Source organism: Asterias amurensis, chromosome 4 (assembly GCF_032118995.1).
Source record: "Asterias amurensis chromosome 4, ASM3211899v1".
NCBI lineage: Eukaryota > Metazoa > Echinodermata > Asteroidea > Forcipulatida > Asteriidae > Asterias > Asterias amurensis.
The window spans coordinates 23,272,617-23,293,273 of record NC_092651.1 but is presented as its reverse complement, the minus strand read 5'-3'; the positions used below and the strand labels follow the sequence as shown (position 1 = coordinate 23,293,273).

Genomic DNA, 20,657 nt, shown 5'->3' with positions numbered 1-20,657 from the left:
ACGGTTTTCAGATTGTGTATTCCTTTAGGGGTTATTCTTACGTGGACATATATTCGCTCCGGAATTTCGGCGATATCTCAAAAACGCGACCACTCTTGAAAGGAAATTTTAGCAAGTTAAGTTTGTTGTATTAGCTGCATTTAGGATTAAAACAATCAAGTGGTTCCAAAAACTAAAGGTATAGACTGCCTTTAAAGCCATTGGACACTTTCGGAACAGAAAAAAGAATAAAAAAGTCACAGATTTACAAATAATTACTTACAGGGTTTACAGAAGGTAATGGTGAAAGACTTCTTATGAAATATTGTTCCAAGAAATGCTTTACTTTTTGAGAAAACGTTAAAATAAACAATATCAATTCTCGATATCGAGAATTACGGATTTATTTTAAACACATGTCATCACACGGCGAAACGTGCGGAAACAAGGGTGGGTTTCCCCGTTATTTTCTCCCGACTCCGATGATCGATTGAGCCTAAATTTTCACAGGTTTGTTATTTTATATGCAAGTTGTGATACACGAAGTGTGGGCCTTTGGAAAATACTGTTTACGGAAAGTGTCCAAAGTGGCTTTAATGGACTCTCACTTGAGAATATGAACATGACGATATAAAAACCATGAATAGGGTAAATTTGAGTTGATAGTTAAAGGTAGAAATCTTCCAGCTAAAGAAGGTCTCTTACAAAAACAGAAAGAATATGTTCTGTTTCAAATTGTCTTTTTTTTTATACATGCAATTTGATATGTCCACAGTCCTCAAAATTCTATTTCAAGCATTACATTTTTATTTGTGAAATCATTTTACATCAAATTATTATAACTATCATTATTATGGGTTTTGTTTGGGTGGTAATGCGATTGCGTCATCAAGTTTTCAGAGTTGGTTTATCAGAAAATGTTTACTAAAATGCATGTAATGTATAAACTGCAATAGTTGAAAACGAATTAACAAAAAAACACTTGTTATTTATCCAATGGCAAACACACGATGGTGAATCTTGAAAGTGCAATAACCAATAATACTAACCTTTATCTGTTGGTCCTTGAGCTGGTGTGGAAACGAAGGATAAAAAGTGTATAATTATTGACAAATTATTGACAAATATTGACAAATATTCATAGAAATCTATAATAAAGAGCCTGTGTAAGTCTTTATGTCTTGGAAAGGAAGGGAAAAGGTAGATCTCATTGGTCAAAATTTACAGTTTAAATAAAATAGAAAGATGCACACTCGGGATACATTATGATTAAACTCCCATAAAATATAGCTTAAAAAGTTTATGAGGAGTATTATGCAGTAAAACACCCCTTAAACCACCATCTAGTCTGGATAAAACAATTTCATGTGATGTGCTTTATCCACACGCCTCGATCATTCGTACAACGCAAAAACAATGTTTACTTTTTTTCCATGAACAAAGAGAGAAAGTTTAAGTGTTGTAAATTTGTGTCGATAAAGGGAGCAAAATATTTGAAATTGAAACATACGAACTTACGCAATGTGTATTCCACTACGCTGGCAGGACTGGGATTTTTCCCAACGTCATTCTCAGCATAAACCTTGATCTCGTACTCCGTGTATGAGTCGAGACCATCCACGTTGTATGTAGTCACCCCTCCGTCAATCATATCGCTGAATGTCTCTGAGGAGTCTTCTGCAGTCTTCTTGTGGCTGACATGAAACCACTGATTCTCACCACCATCATAACCAGCTGACCATCTTACTGCTATTGAACTTGAGGTACGGCCGTTCAATACCAAGCCGGACGGCTGATTTGGTCTTCCTGGAAAATGCATGTCATTGTATTAAGATTTGCTGATTTTTTAAAGAAAGCATGACAGCCCTACCTTTAACATATTCACAGGTTGAGTCTTATGCAAGGGGCATCTTTAAGGATAATGGTTTCAAAATAACCTTACTTGTTCTATTAACAACTACCATCAGCATGTCCACCTGTCCGATCCCATTAGAACTGCGACATGTATAAACTCCAAAGTCAACTCGTGAGTCCACTCTCTTGATCGTCAAGGTACTGGTCACCATGAATCCATAGATGTCATCCCCGATAGTGGTATCTTCTACTGTGTACTTATCGGGATTTCTCGTGCTAGAAATGAAAGTGTTGTCTGGATCGAACCACATCATGACAGGCGCTGGATTGCCGACTGCCTTACATGTTAAGTTGGCATCAATGTTATCCCTTACACCCATCTCATTGTCCTCCTTGTTGGTGATATTAACCTCATCTGTTGTTTAAAAAAGTGCGTGAAGACCTTATGCAACAGTGTTCTCAAATAAACCACAATCACAGTGACATGACAATTTTTTATTTTGTTTAAATGTCCACTTTAGATAACATATTTATAGGCAAGTCATTAGAGAAGTTTCAATCAGTATTCACGTACATGCCAAACTATTAACAAAGAAATATTTTATAGTGAATATTGATACAACAGTTTGTACAACAGCCTGAATATATATCTATCCTCGCTCGCCACAATTGCTTTAGATAACACTTTACTTGCGATAAATGACGATAAAATACGTATCATCTAAAACATTACAGGGTAAAACACAGCAACTCTGTTATGGCAATCAATTTAAAAAGAAAAAAATTACCTTGATAACAAAGTTCGTTTTAAAAGAAACTCTTTTTTTATAAATTACAAACAGTAAACATGAGAAACATGTACTTACAGTGTACTTTGACAATCACTGATTCCGAAAACACATCTGAGTTACTCGTTGGTATCCCATTGTTAGCTTTGCATCTATAGCTCCCTGCTTGATCTCTCTGGATATCACTCAATGTTAGTGTACTGCTTCCGTCATTGTAAACACTGCTAAGTACTGTACTGGGGGAGTCTTGCTTCTCCCATATGATAAAGTTACTAGGTTTCGGGTTAGCATCTGCAGTACATGTTAGGATGACTTCACCACCTTCAATGACTGGGGTGACAGGATTGACTGAGGCTGCAGTAAACTCAGGAGTATCTGCAAAAGGTATAAAAGGTAAATCTAGTCCAAAGTCGGACAGCGATTGTGAAAGAAACAACAAAACTTGTTTTTGTTCTGCAAGAGGATTTATTGCGTAAGTCCATACAGCACATACATGTAACAATAATGACCTTGAAATAATTTTCTACTTTTGGGGTTGAACTGTTTAATACAAATATATTTATATTTATATGAAAATGGTCAAATGCGACATGCACCTAGTCTTGGAGCAGTCTTGAAGAACAGTCTTGAGTCTCAAACCATGGAGGAAGGATGCTCAAACATGGCTGTTATATATCTTGTTGTCGATCAGTATTGCTGTTCTTTGTTCAAACATTACAATTAATTTAAAGGGACACAGTGGGGTAGAATCATAAATAATGTTTTTATAGATGGTTGTTGTAAAAAAAAAATCATCAAAATGTCACGTATTTAGAGAAAAATTATTAAAATTGTATTTGAAGTAATACCACCCATGTACTTACACTGCACATTCAGTGTACATGAATCAGTGACGTCAATGTCGACTCCACACGTGACTGCATCATTAGACGCACTGCATTGGAATACAGCACCATTGTCATATTAACACGTTGGTTGTGATGTCCAGTGTGGTGATGATGCCTCCATTGCTACCATCAGAGTCTGGTTGAGGACTAGTGTTAGTTTGATCCATACCATCTCTTGACCATGTCAGTGTAGTAGCTGGGTTACTACTGTCGGATACACATCTTAATACAGCAGTGTTGCCAGCAGTGGCAGTCGCACATGCCATGATGCTCACAGATCTGACACAGACTAAAAATAAATAAAGATGGCGGAAACAGGTGTTAAATTTGTTGGATTTCAAAAGAAAAGTGTAACTTTGTTCACAATTTTACCTGGCGTCTTTAAATATAAATCTGATTGCGCAATTTTTAGGTAGACTCTTGTTCACGTTCATTGTTCTCTTTTATACAAAGAGAAAACGTGTCAATAGTTACGCATACCAAAAATGGCAGATTACGGTCAGATGGCGAGGTTTAGCTGCACGTTACGCAACCAAATATGTGAAAGTGAACGTCAACAAATTGTGTTGTTACGTGGTGACGTCACGACGCGTCACCACTTTGGGCTTATTGCATGCTCACGTATGACGTCTGCGCGCACATAGGTACCTGACGTGAAAATGGTTACTTCACGTATGCTAAAAACGTGAGATTTTAATGACACAATTTTCTGACGTTCACGTTCACGTTCACGTTCATGTTCACGCGGAACGTGCAGCTGAACCGCCCTAATATAGCCTCGCGAAACGTCAATAGGGGTCAACAGACACTTAATGCTTAACTCACATTGAACATCTATCGGACCAAGCGTTGCCTTTGAACCACTCATTGAATGCTTCTGTGCACCACACTTGATGGTATGTCCATTATATTCTCTGATTGGTGTGAAGTTCAGAGTGCTGCTGAACATGAAGCGATTCCCTGACGGTGAAGGCGTTGTGATTGGGTTGGGTGTTATTGCTGTATCTTCTCTGAACCAATGTAAACTCCAATCGTCTGGAAACCCCATGTCTGCTTCACACATCAGACTTGTCTGTACATTCTCAGTCATTTGTGTATTGCCGGTTATGCTTGGAGTGTCTGGAGAACCTACATGCATACGAAGACGAAACAAACATCGTCATTGGACATTAGAAAATATAACACAGAATTGCTGATCACCATAAAGAATACACCAACCTCCCTGTCTTGGGTAAATTAATTTGGTATTGCATCTCTTTTCTGAATAAAGGAATTGCATTTATAATAATCGCTTCTGATTCATCTTGTTCATTGCCAATTTTACCAGCACGGCTAGTACAGTTTTAACACAGTGCATATGGGAATGTATACCTGAAGACATTCTCACACGATGTGCAATTTCTTCATGGGCATTATTACCTTGAACTGTACATGTATAGTTCATATTACCTTCACACTAACTAAAGAACAAGTGAGGATGTATAGGGGAACATCACAGGAGCCTGGTTTGGTGAAAAAAAAACCTTTAACAATTCAAGGAACCAGTCGTCGATTTAATCAAACTATTTCTAACTTAGGATTAGTCTTGGGACTTAGAACGAGTTAAGTTCCGTGTCCACCTACGTTATAGGACGCAGAGAACCCTAAATATACTCGTCCTAACTCGATAATCCTAGCGTTTCGTGAAATCGGCTGCCCACCATTCAATCAATGCAGTCATGCTGTTTTATTTCATCTGCATGACCTTAGATAGCCCATGTTGGATCTATATATTTTATTATTGTGTCAATAAAAACAAGCAAAATACTTTGGGGTCTTTTTCGACTTTGTTAGTAATTCAGACCGAGGTATCTCTCTTATACATGTAAGTACTTTGTCTTTGATCTAAAAAGTTCCTGTGTGAATGTGATGATGTGAACTTAAACTGCTGATACAAATGCCATTGTTTGTACTTAAAGTTGTGGAATACTTTAGGAAATAAATGAGTCCTTTTCCATTGGTGTATGAGTGTTCGTTACGTACCATTCACATTGAGTACTGCTGTCACCTTTGGTAGATCTCCTTGTGATTGTGGAGTGCTTGCCTGACACATCACCTCATCTTTATGGTTGTTCCTAGTTGGAGTAATCCACCAAGATCCTGTGGTATCATATAGTTCATCAGAGTCTGCTGAAGGTGGGGATACTGTACCACCAGACTGCATTACACCATTGAGAAACCACTTGATATCTGCAGATGGTCTGGTACCCATAACAACGCATGTGATTGTGCTCATCAAACCTTCATCTACAGATAATGTACCGTCTGAGTTGGTTCCTTGGAGAGTCATTTTGGATGATATTGGAGGAACTGGAAAAGAACAAATTACCTCAAACAGGGTTATCTTAAAGGAATTTCTCACGCCGATGACACACAAAAAAGTACAGCGTAACACTATGACACCGACTGAAATTAATCAATAATAATCTGATGACAGTATATTGCTGCGAAACTTGTTTCTCCTTCTTGTATTAAAAAATCTGCTCAGAAACAAAAGAGCATAACTATATAGTATACAGCGCAATGAGAGCTAGAAAATTGAACCATGGTTATGATTACTCACATAAAATTTTAACGAGAAGTACAGAACCACAACGATGCAAAGAATATAAATCCTAGGTCAGTGGAACACTTGAGTTGGGGTTCAAATAAAATATCATTTAAAAAGAGTCAGCATTTTAAGTTAGGTTGAGCTGTTTTCACAGCAAGATTTTGGCACTCAGGTCTCTTATTGAAAAAGAGACGAATATCGGATATAAAGCAATTGAATTGATGCATGCCAGCATGTTATTTAACAAATGTTTTATTCTTATGCCAATGGAAGCCAAATTTCTGTGTATTTATAATGCGGACAATAAACAGATCTAAATTCGAATGTAAATCAAGTCCGAACCTTTGACTTGTAAAGTTACAGAAGTATCCTTCTCAGTATCTGTATTCCCATCTTGTCTGTTAGTAGCACCACATGTCAGTTGCTGCACTGCAGGACTCTCTGGAACATTCACAGTTACTGCACTCAAGCTGTCACTCAATCTGCTATCTCCACTATTGGGAGTGGTAGTCCCAGGAAGTCCTTGATAGAGTGGTGTACCCTGAAGAGTCCAGGTGAAGACTGCATTAGGTTTGATGCCGAGCGTCTCACAACTAAACTGATGACCATCTCCTGCTATCACTTCAACATCGGCTTGGTCGGCGTAGATGGTATTCTTATATGTTAAATATATGGTAGCAGGCGGAACTGGAATATAAAAAACAGACGTAAATGTGATAGACTTCGATATAGTTCAATTCTAAAGATTTACTTGTTGGAAAACAGGCCAATTTCAAGTTTACCGTGGCCTTATAAAGAGGGTCCAGTTTTCTTGGGGCCAGTTCGCGTATAGTTGCTATAGATATGCCATTTTCGTCCAAACTGGCATTATAATGTGTAACACATGCGTTTGGTTGCTTTTTCACCTAAAATGGCTTCTAATCGCAATTTATCTCAACTCCAAATCTGGGCTATATCATATATTTATTTTCATCTATCGGCAACTCTTAATGCTCTTTTAAAGAAAACCGTTTAGTTTTCGCAAATTCCACAGAGGCCATGGCAGATGAAGACGCTATTGGCTCGCCTACGTATTCTTTACTTGATTTCACAATAGTCTGTAAAACTGAAAACTCTGAATAGCACATCATTGTAGAAACACGAGTTATTGTAGCGTTTTTTTCTTATAAATTTTCAGTTGCAAAAATAATGTGATCGCCACGACTTAGAATATGGGATGGATGGATCAGACAGAACCTTATTCAATTTAGTGCATAATTGATCTTGGTAAAATGCCTCTTTGTTTTGTAGTCTAGTTCTGGCTACTATTTTACCCCGAGGGTACCTTTGGTACGACTGTGAAAGTTAATGTCTGTAAACTGACGTGGTAAGAAGTAAAGTGTAGGCCTATAGCTTTGGATTAATGCATTTTGAGAAACATTTCACTTCGACTTACTGCGGTTATGGAAAAATATATCACTTTTTATCCTACAAAAGTTGAAATAGCAGTGTTACCAGTGAGGCTTCTGAGATTATGTGAAGTCCTACAAGGAAGTATTCTTCATGCGTGGACATAATATTCACTCAAGGTTTCGGCGATATGAAAAATGTTTTATTGTATAATACATGTATCTATATTTTGTAGGGCTCCGGGAAAAAAACCGTTTACAGACTTTATTGTTTCTGATAATTGTGGTTTATATACTATTTATGACAATTGAAATACAACAGACAGGGCACATCTCATTTTGATTCAACTAAATTCTAATGTTCATCATGCCAGCATGAAAATCATTTCCTCGGTTGCACATATTAAAAAAATACACAATATCTAAAGAAACATATATTTCTATCTGAAATGTCATACTTGATGAGAAATAAATAAAACTAATTTCCCGTTTGGAGTTTATCGCTCAGTGAGCGTTTTTATTAGTTTGTAAAAATGTGAAATCGGCAAAATGCTAGGGATCAATGAAAGATGCAGTTTGCTCAACAATAAAATCTTTAACAATCCGTCAAAGCACTCTAGGTTTACAAGTTTTAGCAATAGGAATGCCATCTGCAGTTTTCCAAATTTTGACGAACTGTGGACAAAACACTTTAGAACCTTATCGCAAACTCTATCTGGCCCTGTTCAGTGACCTTTGAACAGCAGCAATATCAACCTTACGGCGTTTTAGGTATAGCTACTTTACTTAGGAAAGTCACAAAGTGGCGAAGTGACTAAGTTTTAATAAAGCGTCCCGCTACACAATTCATTCAGGCATTCGTGAAGCTGCCAACTTCATTAGGTTGTGGTTTGTGCATAAATATCTTTAAATACACAATACAATAACACACGAAAAACTATTGCACGAACAATCTTGGCCTGACGACATAATGATGCACTCGAACAGACCCCAAAGACAAAAATTATATTAAAAATGGCCGACATGTTTTACCAGAACAAAACTTGACACAGCACATGCAGCGCAAAAAAGAAGTGGTCGCCACAGTGCAGAGCCCGGTGTGCATTATCAAGAGCTATGTTGGGTATTGAACATGCCAGTTCTGTACATACATTTTGTCGTATTTGATCGCTGACACCACCGCCCCCCCCCCCCCCCATTATCGCACTCTTAAAAACTTCTTGGAAGGAGGCCATTGCAGTGCACTCTGAGCGGTTGTCCATATTATAACCATATTATAACAAGTCCTTACTGCGTTGTTGTCTTTATAAAAAAAAAAAATCAAACATAAGAGTATTAAGCTTATGGACAATAAAACAATTTTTTAAGTAGTTGTTTGTCACGATTTATAAGTTTGAAAAATAGATAAAGTTGTTTGGGGGCTGACTCCGCCTACCCCTTTTGTGACGTCAATCGAGGCAGACTTTGCCTACAAGGCGTATGGAGTAAACACACGTGCAAAGTGCAAAGTACATGCGGTCCAAAATTCTTTTTTTCCCCGGCAATGTAGACCAGGTGTATTGCTGCTGGATGCAGCAAAACAACAAAGATGGGGTCAGGTTGCATGTGTTTCCTGCAGATCCCAAGTATGGGCGGTTGTGGGCCGCGAAAGTCGGACTAACAAGAGCAACAGTGGTCCGGGGCGACGTCTTTTCCAGCGCTGTGCAGCGAACACTTCGAGCCGTCGTGCTTCGAATCCGGAATCAACCACACATTTGACATGAAGAGAAAGATTATTCTAAAACATGACGCCATCCCAACAACTTGTCAAGAGTGAAAAGTCAAAGAAGGTACCTGAAAAACGTGACGAACCTAGAAGAGCGTATGCTAAACGTGAATAGTTCGGCTAAAAGTTTTAACTTTGAGGGCATGTTTTTAGAATTGCGATTCATGGACCGTCCACATGCACAGCAGCCGTAGTGCGTGCAGCAGTCTGCTCTGTGGCCGTAGTTGTGTACGTAGGCATCATACCGATCAATCAGGTACCCAGACGTAGTGTAAGGAGCCCAGACGACACATTTTCTCTTCAAATATCGCGCCTCAATTGACGTCACAAACAGCGCCCTCTCGGGTCGGGTCTACTCCTAAATTTGTATTAATAAAAATGAGAACGATTTTTTTTTAGAACCTTAGTTAACTGTTTATTCACATTCCACTCATCAAAACACATTATCTTTAAAAGTTTTATTTTGAAAAAATACCACTTCCAGGTGACTGACAAAATGCTCTTTTTCCCCTTTGAAAAGGAAAATGTTATTCAGTGTAATGAGGGTACCAGTGGGTGGAATAATATTCGCCTTGCGTTTTACTCCCTTTAGACAATCAGCATGCATGACGAATAATAAACTATGTACCACATGAATCAGTTATATTATTCTTTTGGCATTTCTCCAAGTCAATCCACCTGTAGCCAGTTTCACTCCTGTGGCTTAACCGCAATTGACTTTGAATAAAGAGACTTTGCATTCTGATACAAACCTATAGATAACTTCCTTTAGCAATTCCATATTATTTTTCATTACCATGGTATCACAATCCCCCCATCAAAGCCTGTTCAGCATCTATATGACAATGATACAAAGATACTTGAGCTCCTACCTCTTATTCGCACTTCCTTTGTGTCATCTTTGTTAAAACCATTAACATCTATCACCCCACACCAGTACTTAGCCTCATCATCCAATGTCACTTGTCTTATTGTTAATGGATACAAAGGATCATTTGGATCAAATCCATAATGTGTGTCGTCTCTGTTGACGAGACTCCCAGACGCTTTCACCAATCTCACTATAGTGGATGTGTTGTCAAAATCATTATTGTTCAAGCTGCTATCTCTCCATCTCAGTTGTAATATTTCATCTCCAGGTGAGCAAGATGGTGTTCATGCCAATATCTGCCCATGCTTCTCCAGTAATAAATGGCTGTGCAGTCAGTCCTGCAAAATATCAACGGCTCTTTAAAACACTTGCTTTATGCTTTAAAATTTATTCATTGCCTCTTCTTTTTACGTATCGTTTTACTGCAAATTGTTTTTAAGGGGGCTTGAAAAAGCTGCACTGCAGTTTAATTTTCGTTTTGATTACTAGTATTACTTCGTATATAAAAAAGAAAAAAAAAATGCTCGATGTTGTTTTTGTTATATCTGCTGTTTTAAAGTAATGAATTACCCGTTATACAAAGTTCCGCATAATACAGGTTTTCTCGGTCATTTTCGGCAAATGAGCAGCCAAGTTAACCACCGAGCTATTCTATTTCGCGCGAAATCGAATGCTACTGAAAAGGGTCATTCGATTTCGTTTATGATTGGTCAAATGTAATGTTGCGTCATTCGATTTAACAAAATGATCAATCAATTTAACAATTCATCAAAGCAGCATTCAAATTCACAGTCGCTTCTTGAGGCGTGTGTGTCACAAAAAAGAATGACGATATGCGTATAATTGAACAGAGTGCTAAAGGAATTCGACTCGATCCAAAACGAAATTGAATGGCCGAATTCTGAATTTGAAACGCAGTAACAACTGGAGAGTCTAAACAGCTTTAATTTGAACGCATGGAAATGAATTTGACCGCTCATTTGCCGAATTTGACCGAGAAAACCTATATGTTGATTGACCTGAAAGTTGGTCCATATGGGGTCGATTTCACGAAGCGCTACGAGGCGTCGTAGCTCTAGTTACGATGTATACGCGTCGTAAACTTACGACGTGCTCCCCCATCGATTTCACGAAACTTACGATGCATTCTAGACGTCGCAAATTCCTTGACAACGAGCTAAGGTACATCGTAACTTACGATCACCCAAAGGGTCGTCTTAACTCACGTTGCTCTAGTCTCAAATGGCGTTAATGCTGTTCTAGACAGAGAAGCCGGGCGGGCATTGCGCCGAGCTAGAAAGGTTATTTCGTGACCAAAGATGCCCACTTGATACATTATTAACGGACGATGAAATTTACAGGCGCTATCGCTTTACACGAAATGGAATTGTTGGTTTATTGAAAAGGGTTGAATTAGAACACGACACAAAAGGTAAATTTAAATTAATAAGCATCGATGAAATGTTTAATTTGTTACTTATTACATGAACAATTTTAATTTATTTCTGTAAACTTACACAAGTACATGTACTCGACAAAACGCCAGTGATTAAAATCCCTTCAGCAGTAAAAGTAAACTGTCTAGCGCCACCATTCGTTTGCTCAAAAAACATGAAAAAAACATAAACAAACATGGCGGCGTTCACGCAGTGTCTTGCACATTTTGCGCGTCTGCGCCATTTCTTTCTCCTCTCTTCGTCTCTTGTTAAACGGCTGTTTCGTTATTACAACGCGTATTTGACATATAACAGCCGTAGTGCAAAAAGGTCATCCTCGTTTTAAAACTTCGTTTTATATAAAGGGCATTTTCAATGCGTTGCGATGCGTCGTCCGTACGACGCGTTTTGTGAAATCGTTTATGCAGTTCGTCGGAGCTACAATACATCGCAGAGCCGCGATGCATCGTAAACCATACGATGCATCGTATGTTAAGAAGAGCTTCGTGAAACCGACCCCCTGGACACATAGCAGAGGTAAACGTATTTAGGCTTTGTTTACGAATGTTTACGATTGCAATCGGTTGTCATTGTCGTACATTATTACACCTATTCTGGTTATGATCTTGTTACACCTTTTTGACACATGGATTTAATTGAAATGAATTTCAAATTGTAGTTATAGTAAATAAAATATTAAGAAATAAACCACAAGGGAAACTCACCTGGGTAATTCTTTTTGAAACTATTTGCGGTTCAACACAAAAAGTATTTGAATTTTACAAATGTAGGCCTACCTTTATAATTGTAAATAATGTCACGCTTACCTTCAAGAAAAAGAAGCAAAACAATGAGACGTGAATCACGTAACTTCATTTTGCCACTATGCAGATCACTATAAGTCTGTTAATTGCACGGTTTTTTTCTGATAGTTGTGCTGAACTCGTGCAGCATGAATGACAAACTCTATACTGCTTGTAATCGAATAAAATACTTATTTTATGGTGCCGCACTTCCTGGTTAGGGCGAAAGGTCACTCAATAAATCTCGTTTGAGCGCTTTTGAATTATGTACCGTGAACTTTTGTTTACAAAATAGTTACAATGCGTATGATTTTAGCTCATGCAGCCAGATATAGGCCTATGATCCCACAAACTTGAATCGAGTAAGCGGGAAATCGTACGTGCATAATTCGGCGGTAAGCAGACTCAAACTTAGCCATGGTGTACACGCGGGGGAATTCCCTATAAACATTCACACACACAAAACGATTCCCTCCAATTTCCTCAGATACATAGCCAGTATGGGCAATTGCCCAACTAATGACTAACGTTTTGATGTTCGAGGACAAATATTATTTACAGAAACTTTTCATTTATTGAATATTAGAAGCAGAAATTTGTATACGGAAGTTCAATGGTTTAAAGAAGATTCAATGATTATACTACGGAAGGTTATTTTTTGCTTTGTTTTTGTTTTTTTCCAGATCGATTTGATTTTCTTTGTTTTGCCTTGTTATGTACTTTTTGTTTTTGTATGGTTGGGGTCGAATAAATCATCACTGTTTTGAGAAAAACTCAATCGTACGGGAGTAGCCTGCATGACCTTGCTCCATGACCAACCTTATAAAAACGGAGCAAAATAAGAGAATGGCTTCTGACTGGCACCCCCGAACAAAGACATGGACAAAATAGGGACACCGCTAACATAGGGCTAGATAGCTCAGAAGTAGAGAGCCGGCACGTTAATCCGGATGTCGTTGGTTCGAATCCAATTCTAGTCAATTCTTTGTTCAACCCCAACAATCACAATAAGAGAAGTTAAATCTTTACTGTCGCATGTTCGTCACATGCATTTATACGCCACATTATTTTTGTGAAGATGACAAAATGCTCTCTTGATCATTTTGGACAAAAGTCCAGTCACTTCTCTTTGAAAGGAAAATGCCATTCGGTGTAATGAGGGGAGTATGGTGAGTGGAACATTGCGTTTTACTTCACTTCAGACAATCAGCATGCATGACGAATAATAAGGTAGGCCTTTGTACCACATGAATCTGCTAGGCAATTCTCCAAGTCCAGAGAGTTTTGCCAGTCCACCTGCAGCAAGCTTCACGCCTGTGGCTTTAACCGCAATTGACTTTTAATAAAGAGACAGAGACTTTGCATTCTGACTTATAGGTAACCCTCCTGTAGCAATCCACATCACAAATCTGATAGTTGAGCTCCTACCTCTTATTCGCATTTCCTTTGTGTCATCTCTGTAAACACCACCAACGAACACCTCACACCAGTACTTAGCCTCATCATCCAATGTCACTTGTTTTATTGTTAATGGATATAAAGGATCATTTGGATCAAATCCATAATGCGTCTCATCTCTATTAATGAGATTCCCAGTTGATATCACAACTCTCACTATAGTAGACGTGTTTGAAAAATCATTATTGTTCAAACTGCCATCTCTCCATCTCAGTAGTAATATTGCATCTCCAGGTGAGCATGCCAAAATGGTGTCCGAGCCAATATCTGCCCATGCTTCTCCAGAAATAACTGGCTGTGCAGTAACTCCTGCAAAAACCAACGACTCTTTAAGACCCTTTTCGAAACCACGCCTTTGGCTTTGGATTCGGCTCAGGCTAGATTGGCCCCTCGGTTGTTTTGACAATTTGCGCGTGCTTTGCGTACGCGCCCAGGGCTTCAGACGACAGGATGGAGCCTGAAGCCGAATCCAAAGCCGAAGCCGTGGCTTCGAAAAGGGCCTAAGACAATTGCCTTATGCTTTATCTTTATCGTTTGCCCCGCTCCCCCCTCCCTTTTTAACTTTCGTTTTACCGCAAATTGTTTTTAATGGGGCTTGAAAAAGCTACCCATACAAATTATTTGTCGTTTTAAAAACCAGTACTTCGCATGAGAAAATCAAAAATAAATTGCTCGATGTTGTTGTTTTTGTATTAAAGGAACACGTTGCCTTGGATCGGTCGAGTTGGTCTTTGAAAAGCGTTTGTAACCGTTTTTTATAAAATGCATATGGGTAGAAAGATGTTGTAAAAGTAGAATACAATGATCCACACAAACATGCCTCGAAATTGCGTGGTTTTCCTTTTACCTTGTCGACTAACACGTCGGCCATTTATGGGGGTCAAAATTTTGACTCCCATAAATGGCCGACCATGTTAGTTCGCACAGTAGAAGGAAAACCACGCAATTTCGAGGCAAACTTGTGTGGATCATTGTATTCTACTTTTAAAACATCTTTCCAACCATTTGCATTTTATAAAAAACGGTTACAAACGCTTTTGTTTTGACCAACTCGTCCGATCCAAGGCAACGTGTTCCTTTAATATCTGCTTTCATCAATGAACTGTTATTCAAAATTCCGCCTTAAAGCCTAATATGTTGATTGACCAGCAAGTGGGTCTGCATGGACACACAGCACACGTAAATGTATTTAAAGGCGAATGTTTACGGTTGCAATCGATTGTCATTATCGTACATTTTTGCTCTGATCTTGTGGGACCTTTTTGACGCAATGATTTAATTGAAATGTAAATAAGATATTAAGTAATAATCAACAAGGGAAACTCACTGGTTAACTTTTTGAAACTATTTGCGGTTATTGAATTTTACAAATGTACTCATAATTGTAAATAGTGTCACGCTTACCTTCAAGAAACATAAGCAAAACAATGAGACGTGAATCACAGTAGCTAAGAATTTGCGACTTCATTTTCGCCACAAATGCAGATCACTATAAGTCTGTTAATTGAAAGAATTGAAGACCTGCTAATCGACAAGTTCCACTGGGTCGACGCACCAAGAATAGAGCGAGCTCATCGGGACGGTCAAGACAGAACCGGTAAGCCAGCCCATATTCTGGTTAAAATGCTGTCATACAGGGACAAAATTACGGTACTAAAATCCCATCGCTCTGCATTGGAGGGCCTACCCCTGTTCGTAGTTGACGACCTCACGGCGAAGGATAGAGCAGAGAGATACAAATGGAAAACGGAGGTGAAGAAACTGTACGACCGCGGAACAAAGTTGCGTTTCTTTGCGGGTTTTTGGCGTAACTCTACGGGAGCTCAACACAAGTTTGACTAAAAAAAAAAACATCGTTTTTTCACGAACAATAATTTAATTGTGGAGCCATATCCAGACCTACATTTCCAGTAATAAGGTATCTTGATGTGTTGAACTTTTTCAGAGGTGTATGGTCCTTAAATAAGTTATAAGTTATATATTCATTTGCTGTTCACGTTTGGTTTATAATATAATCTCTTTTTGCTTTGGTTTTTCTTATAATCTGGTTAGGGTAGTTTTCCCTCGTTTTTCTACCTATCTGCCTGGTTTGCGTTAAACGTGGGTTTCAGTCCGTATTGCTACCCTTTGTTCTTATTTTTTTTATTTGCGGAGTTCCCAGGGGTCTTTTCTATGGCTAAATTCCATCTAGCTTTGGTTTTTGGACGGTTTCATCAGTTACGTCACGGGTCCTTTTTGGTCCATGGGGGGTGGGGTTGGGTTTGGGTTAGTGGTTTGGGGGGAGGGTTTTTTGTCCAACCTTGTTTTTGTTTTTTTCTGCCAGTGGCCCTTTTTTTGCTGGTTTGGGGGGGTTTTGGTAATGTAAAAACCCTGGAGGAGGAAATATTCAGTACTAGTAAAACCTTTTTTTCTGTACAGTCAAAGCTTTCGTGTATACGATATGTAGAGAATGTTAAGGCTATTGTGTTGGTTACATGGAATGTCAGCTTTCTTTCTATTATTGAGTTGCCTCTACTATTTCAAAGGATTGTAGATGATTAACGGTCAAAGTACTTATATAAAGCAACGCCAGCTCCTATCCATAGCCTCTATGAATTGCCGTGGTTTGGCTGATCACACAAAAAGGAGGGATGTTCTGCATTTTTTGAAATCCAAGAAACATTCCATTTATTGTTTGCAGGACGTCCATTGGGACAAAAATATTGAGAGTAGAGTAAGAGCTGAATGGGGGCTGGAATGCTATTTTAGTTCCTTTAAAAGCAATGCTAGAGGTGTGGCTATTTTGTTTAACAATAATTTCGAGTTTAATGTCCATAGGTCTTGCAACGATCCTAATGGTAATTTTTTGGCTTTGCATATTGAAGTGAGTGACATGAACATCACCTTGATTAATATTTATGGTCCTAATAAAGATGAGCCTTTTTTCTACGATGGTATTAGCAATACTATTAATACTTTTGATAACCCCCACACGGTTATTTGTGGGGACTGGAACTTGGTTTTGAACGATAATATTGATTGTATTAACTACGTAAATATCAATAACCCGTTAGCAAAGAAAAGAGTTCTCAGTCTTTGTGGTGAGCATGATCTTACTGACCCCTGGCGTATTCAGAATCCTACTACTGCTAGTTACACTTGGAGGCGGCATGATTCAGTGAAGCAGTCTAGATTAGACTTTTTTCTCATTTCTTCAGAAATGAACTCTAAAGTCACCGGTTGCGATATTAAGCCAGGGTATCGTACAGATCACTCCTTAATAGACATTCAGTTTGACTTCAATCAAATGGATAGAGGGCCAGGTTACTGGAAATTTAACAATTCCCTTCTTTCTGATACGGTGTACGTTGATCAAATTAAAAATGCTATTAAAAAGGTTGTAGAAACTTATGCAGCCTTTCCTTATCTGCATTCCAACTTGGTTCACATCCATCCAAATGACATCCATTTTACTGTTAATGATCAGCTCTTTTTCGAAATGCTATTGTTGGAGATTAGATCAAAAACAATCTCTTACGCTTCGTGGAAAAAGACAAGCAATAATAAGAGAGAGTCCCACATTGAGACAGCGATTCAAAATCTTTCTTATCAAATTTCTCAGGGGGACTTAACAGTCACTGAAGAGCTTAAGTCAAAACAAACTGAGCTTATTGATCTGCGTAAAAAGAAAATGGAGGGTGTTCTTATTCGATCTAAGACCCGCTGGATAGAAGAGGGTGAAAAACCATCACGGTATTTTTTGAACATGGAAAAACGCAAGATGATTAATAAAACTATCAGTTCTGTTGTCAGAGATGACAACACTTATGCTAGTTCCTCCGGTGAAATCCTAAATGAGTCTAGGCTTTTCTATAAAAAACTTTATTCTGAGGCTGAAAACTTGAACGACAGCAATTTGAGCTCTGTTTTTAATGGAGTTCCAGTTCTCCCGGATAGACTGCGGGAGAGTCTGGAAGGTCCTTCGTCATACCATGAACTCCTAAATGCCCTAAAGGGGAGCAAAAATGACATATCTCCAGGTTCGGATGGTTTCAGCTTCGAATTTTATAAGTTTTTCTTTTCTGATATTGCATGGTACCTGTTGCGTTCTTTAAATTATGCATACTCCTCAGGGAGTCTTTCAATTACGCAACAGTATGGTATTGTTACGATGTTGCCTAAGGGGGACAAGCCACGCCAATTTCTTAAAAATTGGAGACCTATTTCACTTTTGAATACCTCATATAAACTAGCCTCTTCTTGCATTTCTGATAGACTTAAAAAAGCTCTTCCTTTCATTATTCATGAAGAACAAAAGGGTTTTCTTAGTGGCCGGTATATTGGAGAAAACATTAGGCTGATGTACGACCTGCTTAATTTTACAGAAAACAATAATATTCCCGGTATGTTTTTGTTAATTGATTTTGAAAAAGCCTTTGATTCAGTTTCACACAGTTTCATTTTGAAGGTTCTTGAACAATTTAATTTTGGCCCTTCCATTCAGAAATGGTTCAGTGTTTTTTATAGCGGGGCGAAAGCTTCCGTTCTTGTGAATGGTTTTCTTTCCGAATCTTTTAAGATTGAAAGAGGTTGTAGACAGGGTGACGGTTTGAGCCCCTACCTATTCCTTTTATGTGCAGAAGTGTTCGGAATGTTGATCCGAAAAGACAAAGTGCTTAAAGGCATAATGGATAGCGGTTGTGAATTCAGACTTTCCCAGTATGCTGATGATACAGTTCTTTTTTTAGACGGCTCAGAAGGCTCCTTTGAAAAGTCCTTTGAAATACTTGCGGCCTTTGCTAGAATGTCTGGCTTAAAAGTCAACATTGACAAAACTAATGCGGTTTGGATTGGTAGCAACAAAGGGCGTAAGAAAGGGATTTGTGAGCACATCAAAGTTAACTGGGTTTTGGCTGAAAACTCTTTCAGAGCCCTTGGTATAGACTTTAACACTAATCTTGCTAGTATGGTGAATTTGAACTACACCAAGGTCATTTCTGCTATTAAAAGTTTAATTGAGCAGTGGTCTAAACGTAACTTAACGGTGCTGGGGAGAGTTACTGTAACAAAGTCGCTCCTTTTATCTAAGCTTACTTTTCTTATTTTAACTCTTCCCAACCCGCCTAGCAATGTTATCAAAGAATTAGACTGTATGTTCTATAACTTAATATGGAAAGGGAATGACCGTGTGTCCAGGAACCAGATGATTCAAGGCTATAGTCATGGAGGAGTTAAAATGATTGACATGCATTCGTATATAAAAGCCCTTAAGGTCACCTGGATCCGCAGATTTCTAAGTTCAAATAACTTGGGTTGGGTCACTCTTTTTTTGAAGATTTCGAACATTCATGATCCTCTAGCACTCGAGGGAGGCCACCAGGCATTGCTGATCTATTTAAAAGGGGCTGCAAATCAAAACCATTTTTGGATTGATGTTCTTAATGCTTGGTGCAGCTTTGTTAAGTGTCATGTACCTGCCAGTCAAATTGACGCTTTGAAAAATGTGTTGTGGCATAATCAGAATATTATGGTCGGTAACAAAAACATTAACTATAAACACTGGGCCAAAAAGGGTGTGAACTTCGTGTGTGACATTTTTGACACGCAAGGTGTGGCTCTTTCTCTTGTGGCATTTCAAAGGAAATTCAGGGTCAGAACAAATTTTTTAGAGTACGGGGGCGTGGTCAATGCAATCAAACATTCCTTCCGTAATGTACTGAATGGAGAAACCACAGAAATCGCTCGCCCTTTTTTACCATTTAATTTTGAGACTTTTTGATGGATATAAAGGGCTCCACCCGTCTGTACAGTGTTTTCACCTCCAGCAAAAAAGTTGTGCACAAGTTTATTGTTAAATGGGAAGAAAAAATTGGCGTGATTTTTCCGATTCCTCAATGGCACATTTTCTGTGGTTTACCCTTTAACTGTACATGTGACACCAAGTTACGTTGGTTCCAGTTTAGATTGGTGCATAGAATTCTGGGTGTAAATTCCTTTCTTTCTAAAATTGGTCGGAAGAATTTTAATCTGTGTACTTTTTGTAAAAGGGAAGAAGAGACACTAGTCCACTTGTTTTGTAATTGCAAGGTGTCTCTGTATTTTTGGCGTCAGATAAAACACTGGTTGACTAATACACTGAACATTGACATTAATTTTGACAACACGACTAAGCTGTTTGGTGTCCTAAATAGAAAATGGTCTGCTCTCAATTTAATTCTCATTCTTTGCCGTTTTCATATTTATCGGATGAAGATGAACGACAGAAAGCCTTCATTTGTTCTTATCAAAAAGGAAATAAATCATTATTTTGTAATGGAAAAAATGATCTTTGTTAAGAATAACAACTTAGATAAGTTCAATACCAAATGGGAGCCTTTTGTATTGCTATGTACCAACTAAATGCCTTGCATAATCATCAAACTTCCTGTTTTTGCAATTGGCCATTTCTCTCTTAGTATCGTTCTATAAGTAGTTGGTTTTACCAGTAGTTTGTGTAGCTTTGTACATTGAAGAAACTTGAATAAATTTCCCCCTCCAGGGAAAAAAAAAAAAAAAAAAAAAAGTCTGTTAATTGCACGGTTTTGTAGTTCAGATAGTTGTGCTGAACTCGTGCAGCAATGACAAACTCTATATTATTGCTTGTAATCGAATAAAACACTAATGTTCTGGTGCCGCACTTCCTGGTTAGGGTTAAAGGTCATCTAATCAATCTCGTTCGAGCGCTTTTGAATTGTACCTTGAACTCTTTTTTTCAAAATGGGCACAATACGTATGATTTTAGCTCATCAGCCAGATTAGGCCTATCGAGTAAGCGGGGAATCGTTCGGGCATTCGGCGGTAAGCAGAACCAAATTTTGCC

At 38.4% G+C, this 20,657-nt stretch overlaps 1 protein-coding gene across 1 annotated transcript in view; it reads right to left on the bottom strand.

Moving 5' to 3' along the window:
- LOC139936372 (uncharacterized) overlaps positions 1-20,657 on the bottom strand; it is a 37,373-nt gene that overhangs the window by 13,545 nt on the left and 3,171 nt on the right. The window contains 10 exon segments of the mRNA XM_071931182.1: positions 1,029-1,049; positions 1,498-1,785; positions 1,922-2,248; positions 2,700-2,996; positions 3,485-3,582; positions 3,584-3,797; positions 4,334-4,636; positions 5,531-5,857; positions 6,441-6,785; positions 13,790-14,128. Coding sequence (XP_071787283.1) covers positions 1,029-1,049; positions 1,498-1,785; positions 1,922-2,248; positions 2,700-2,996; positions 3,485-3,582; positions 3,584-3,797; positions 4,334-4,636; positions 5,531-5,857; positions 6,441-6,785; positions 13,790-14,128 — 2,559 coding nt within the window.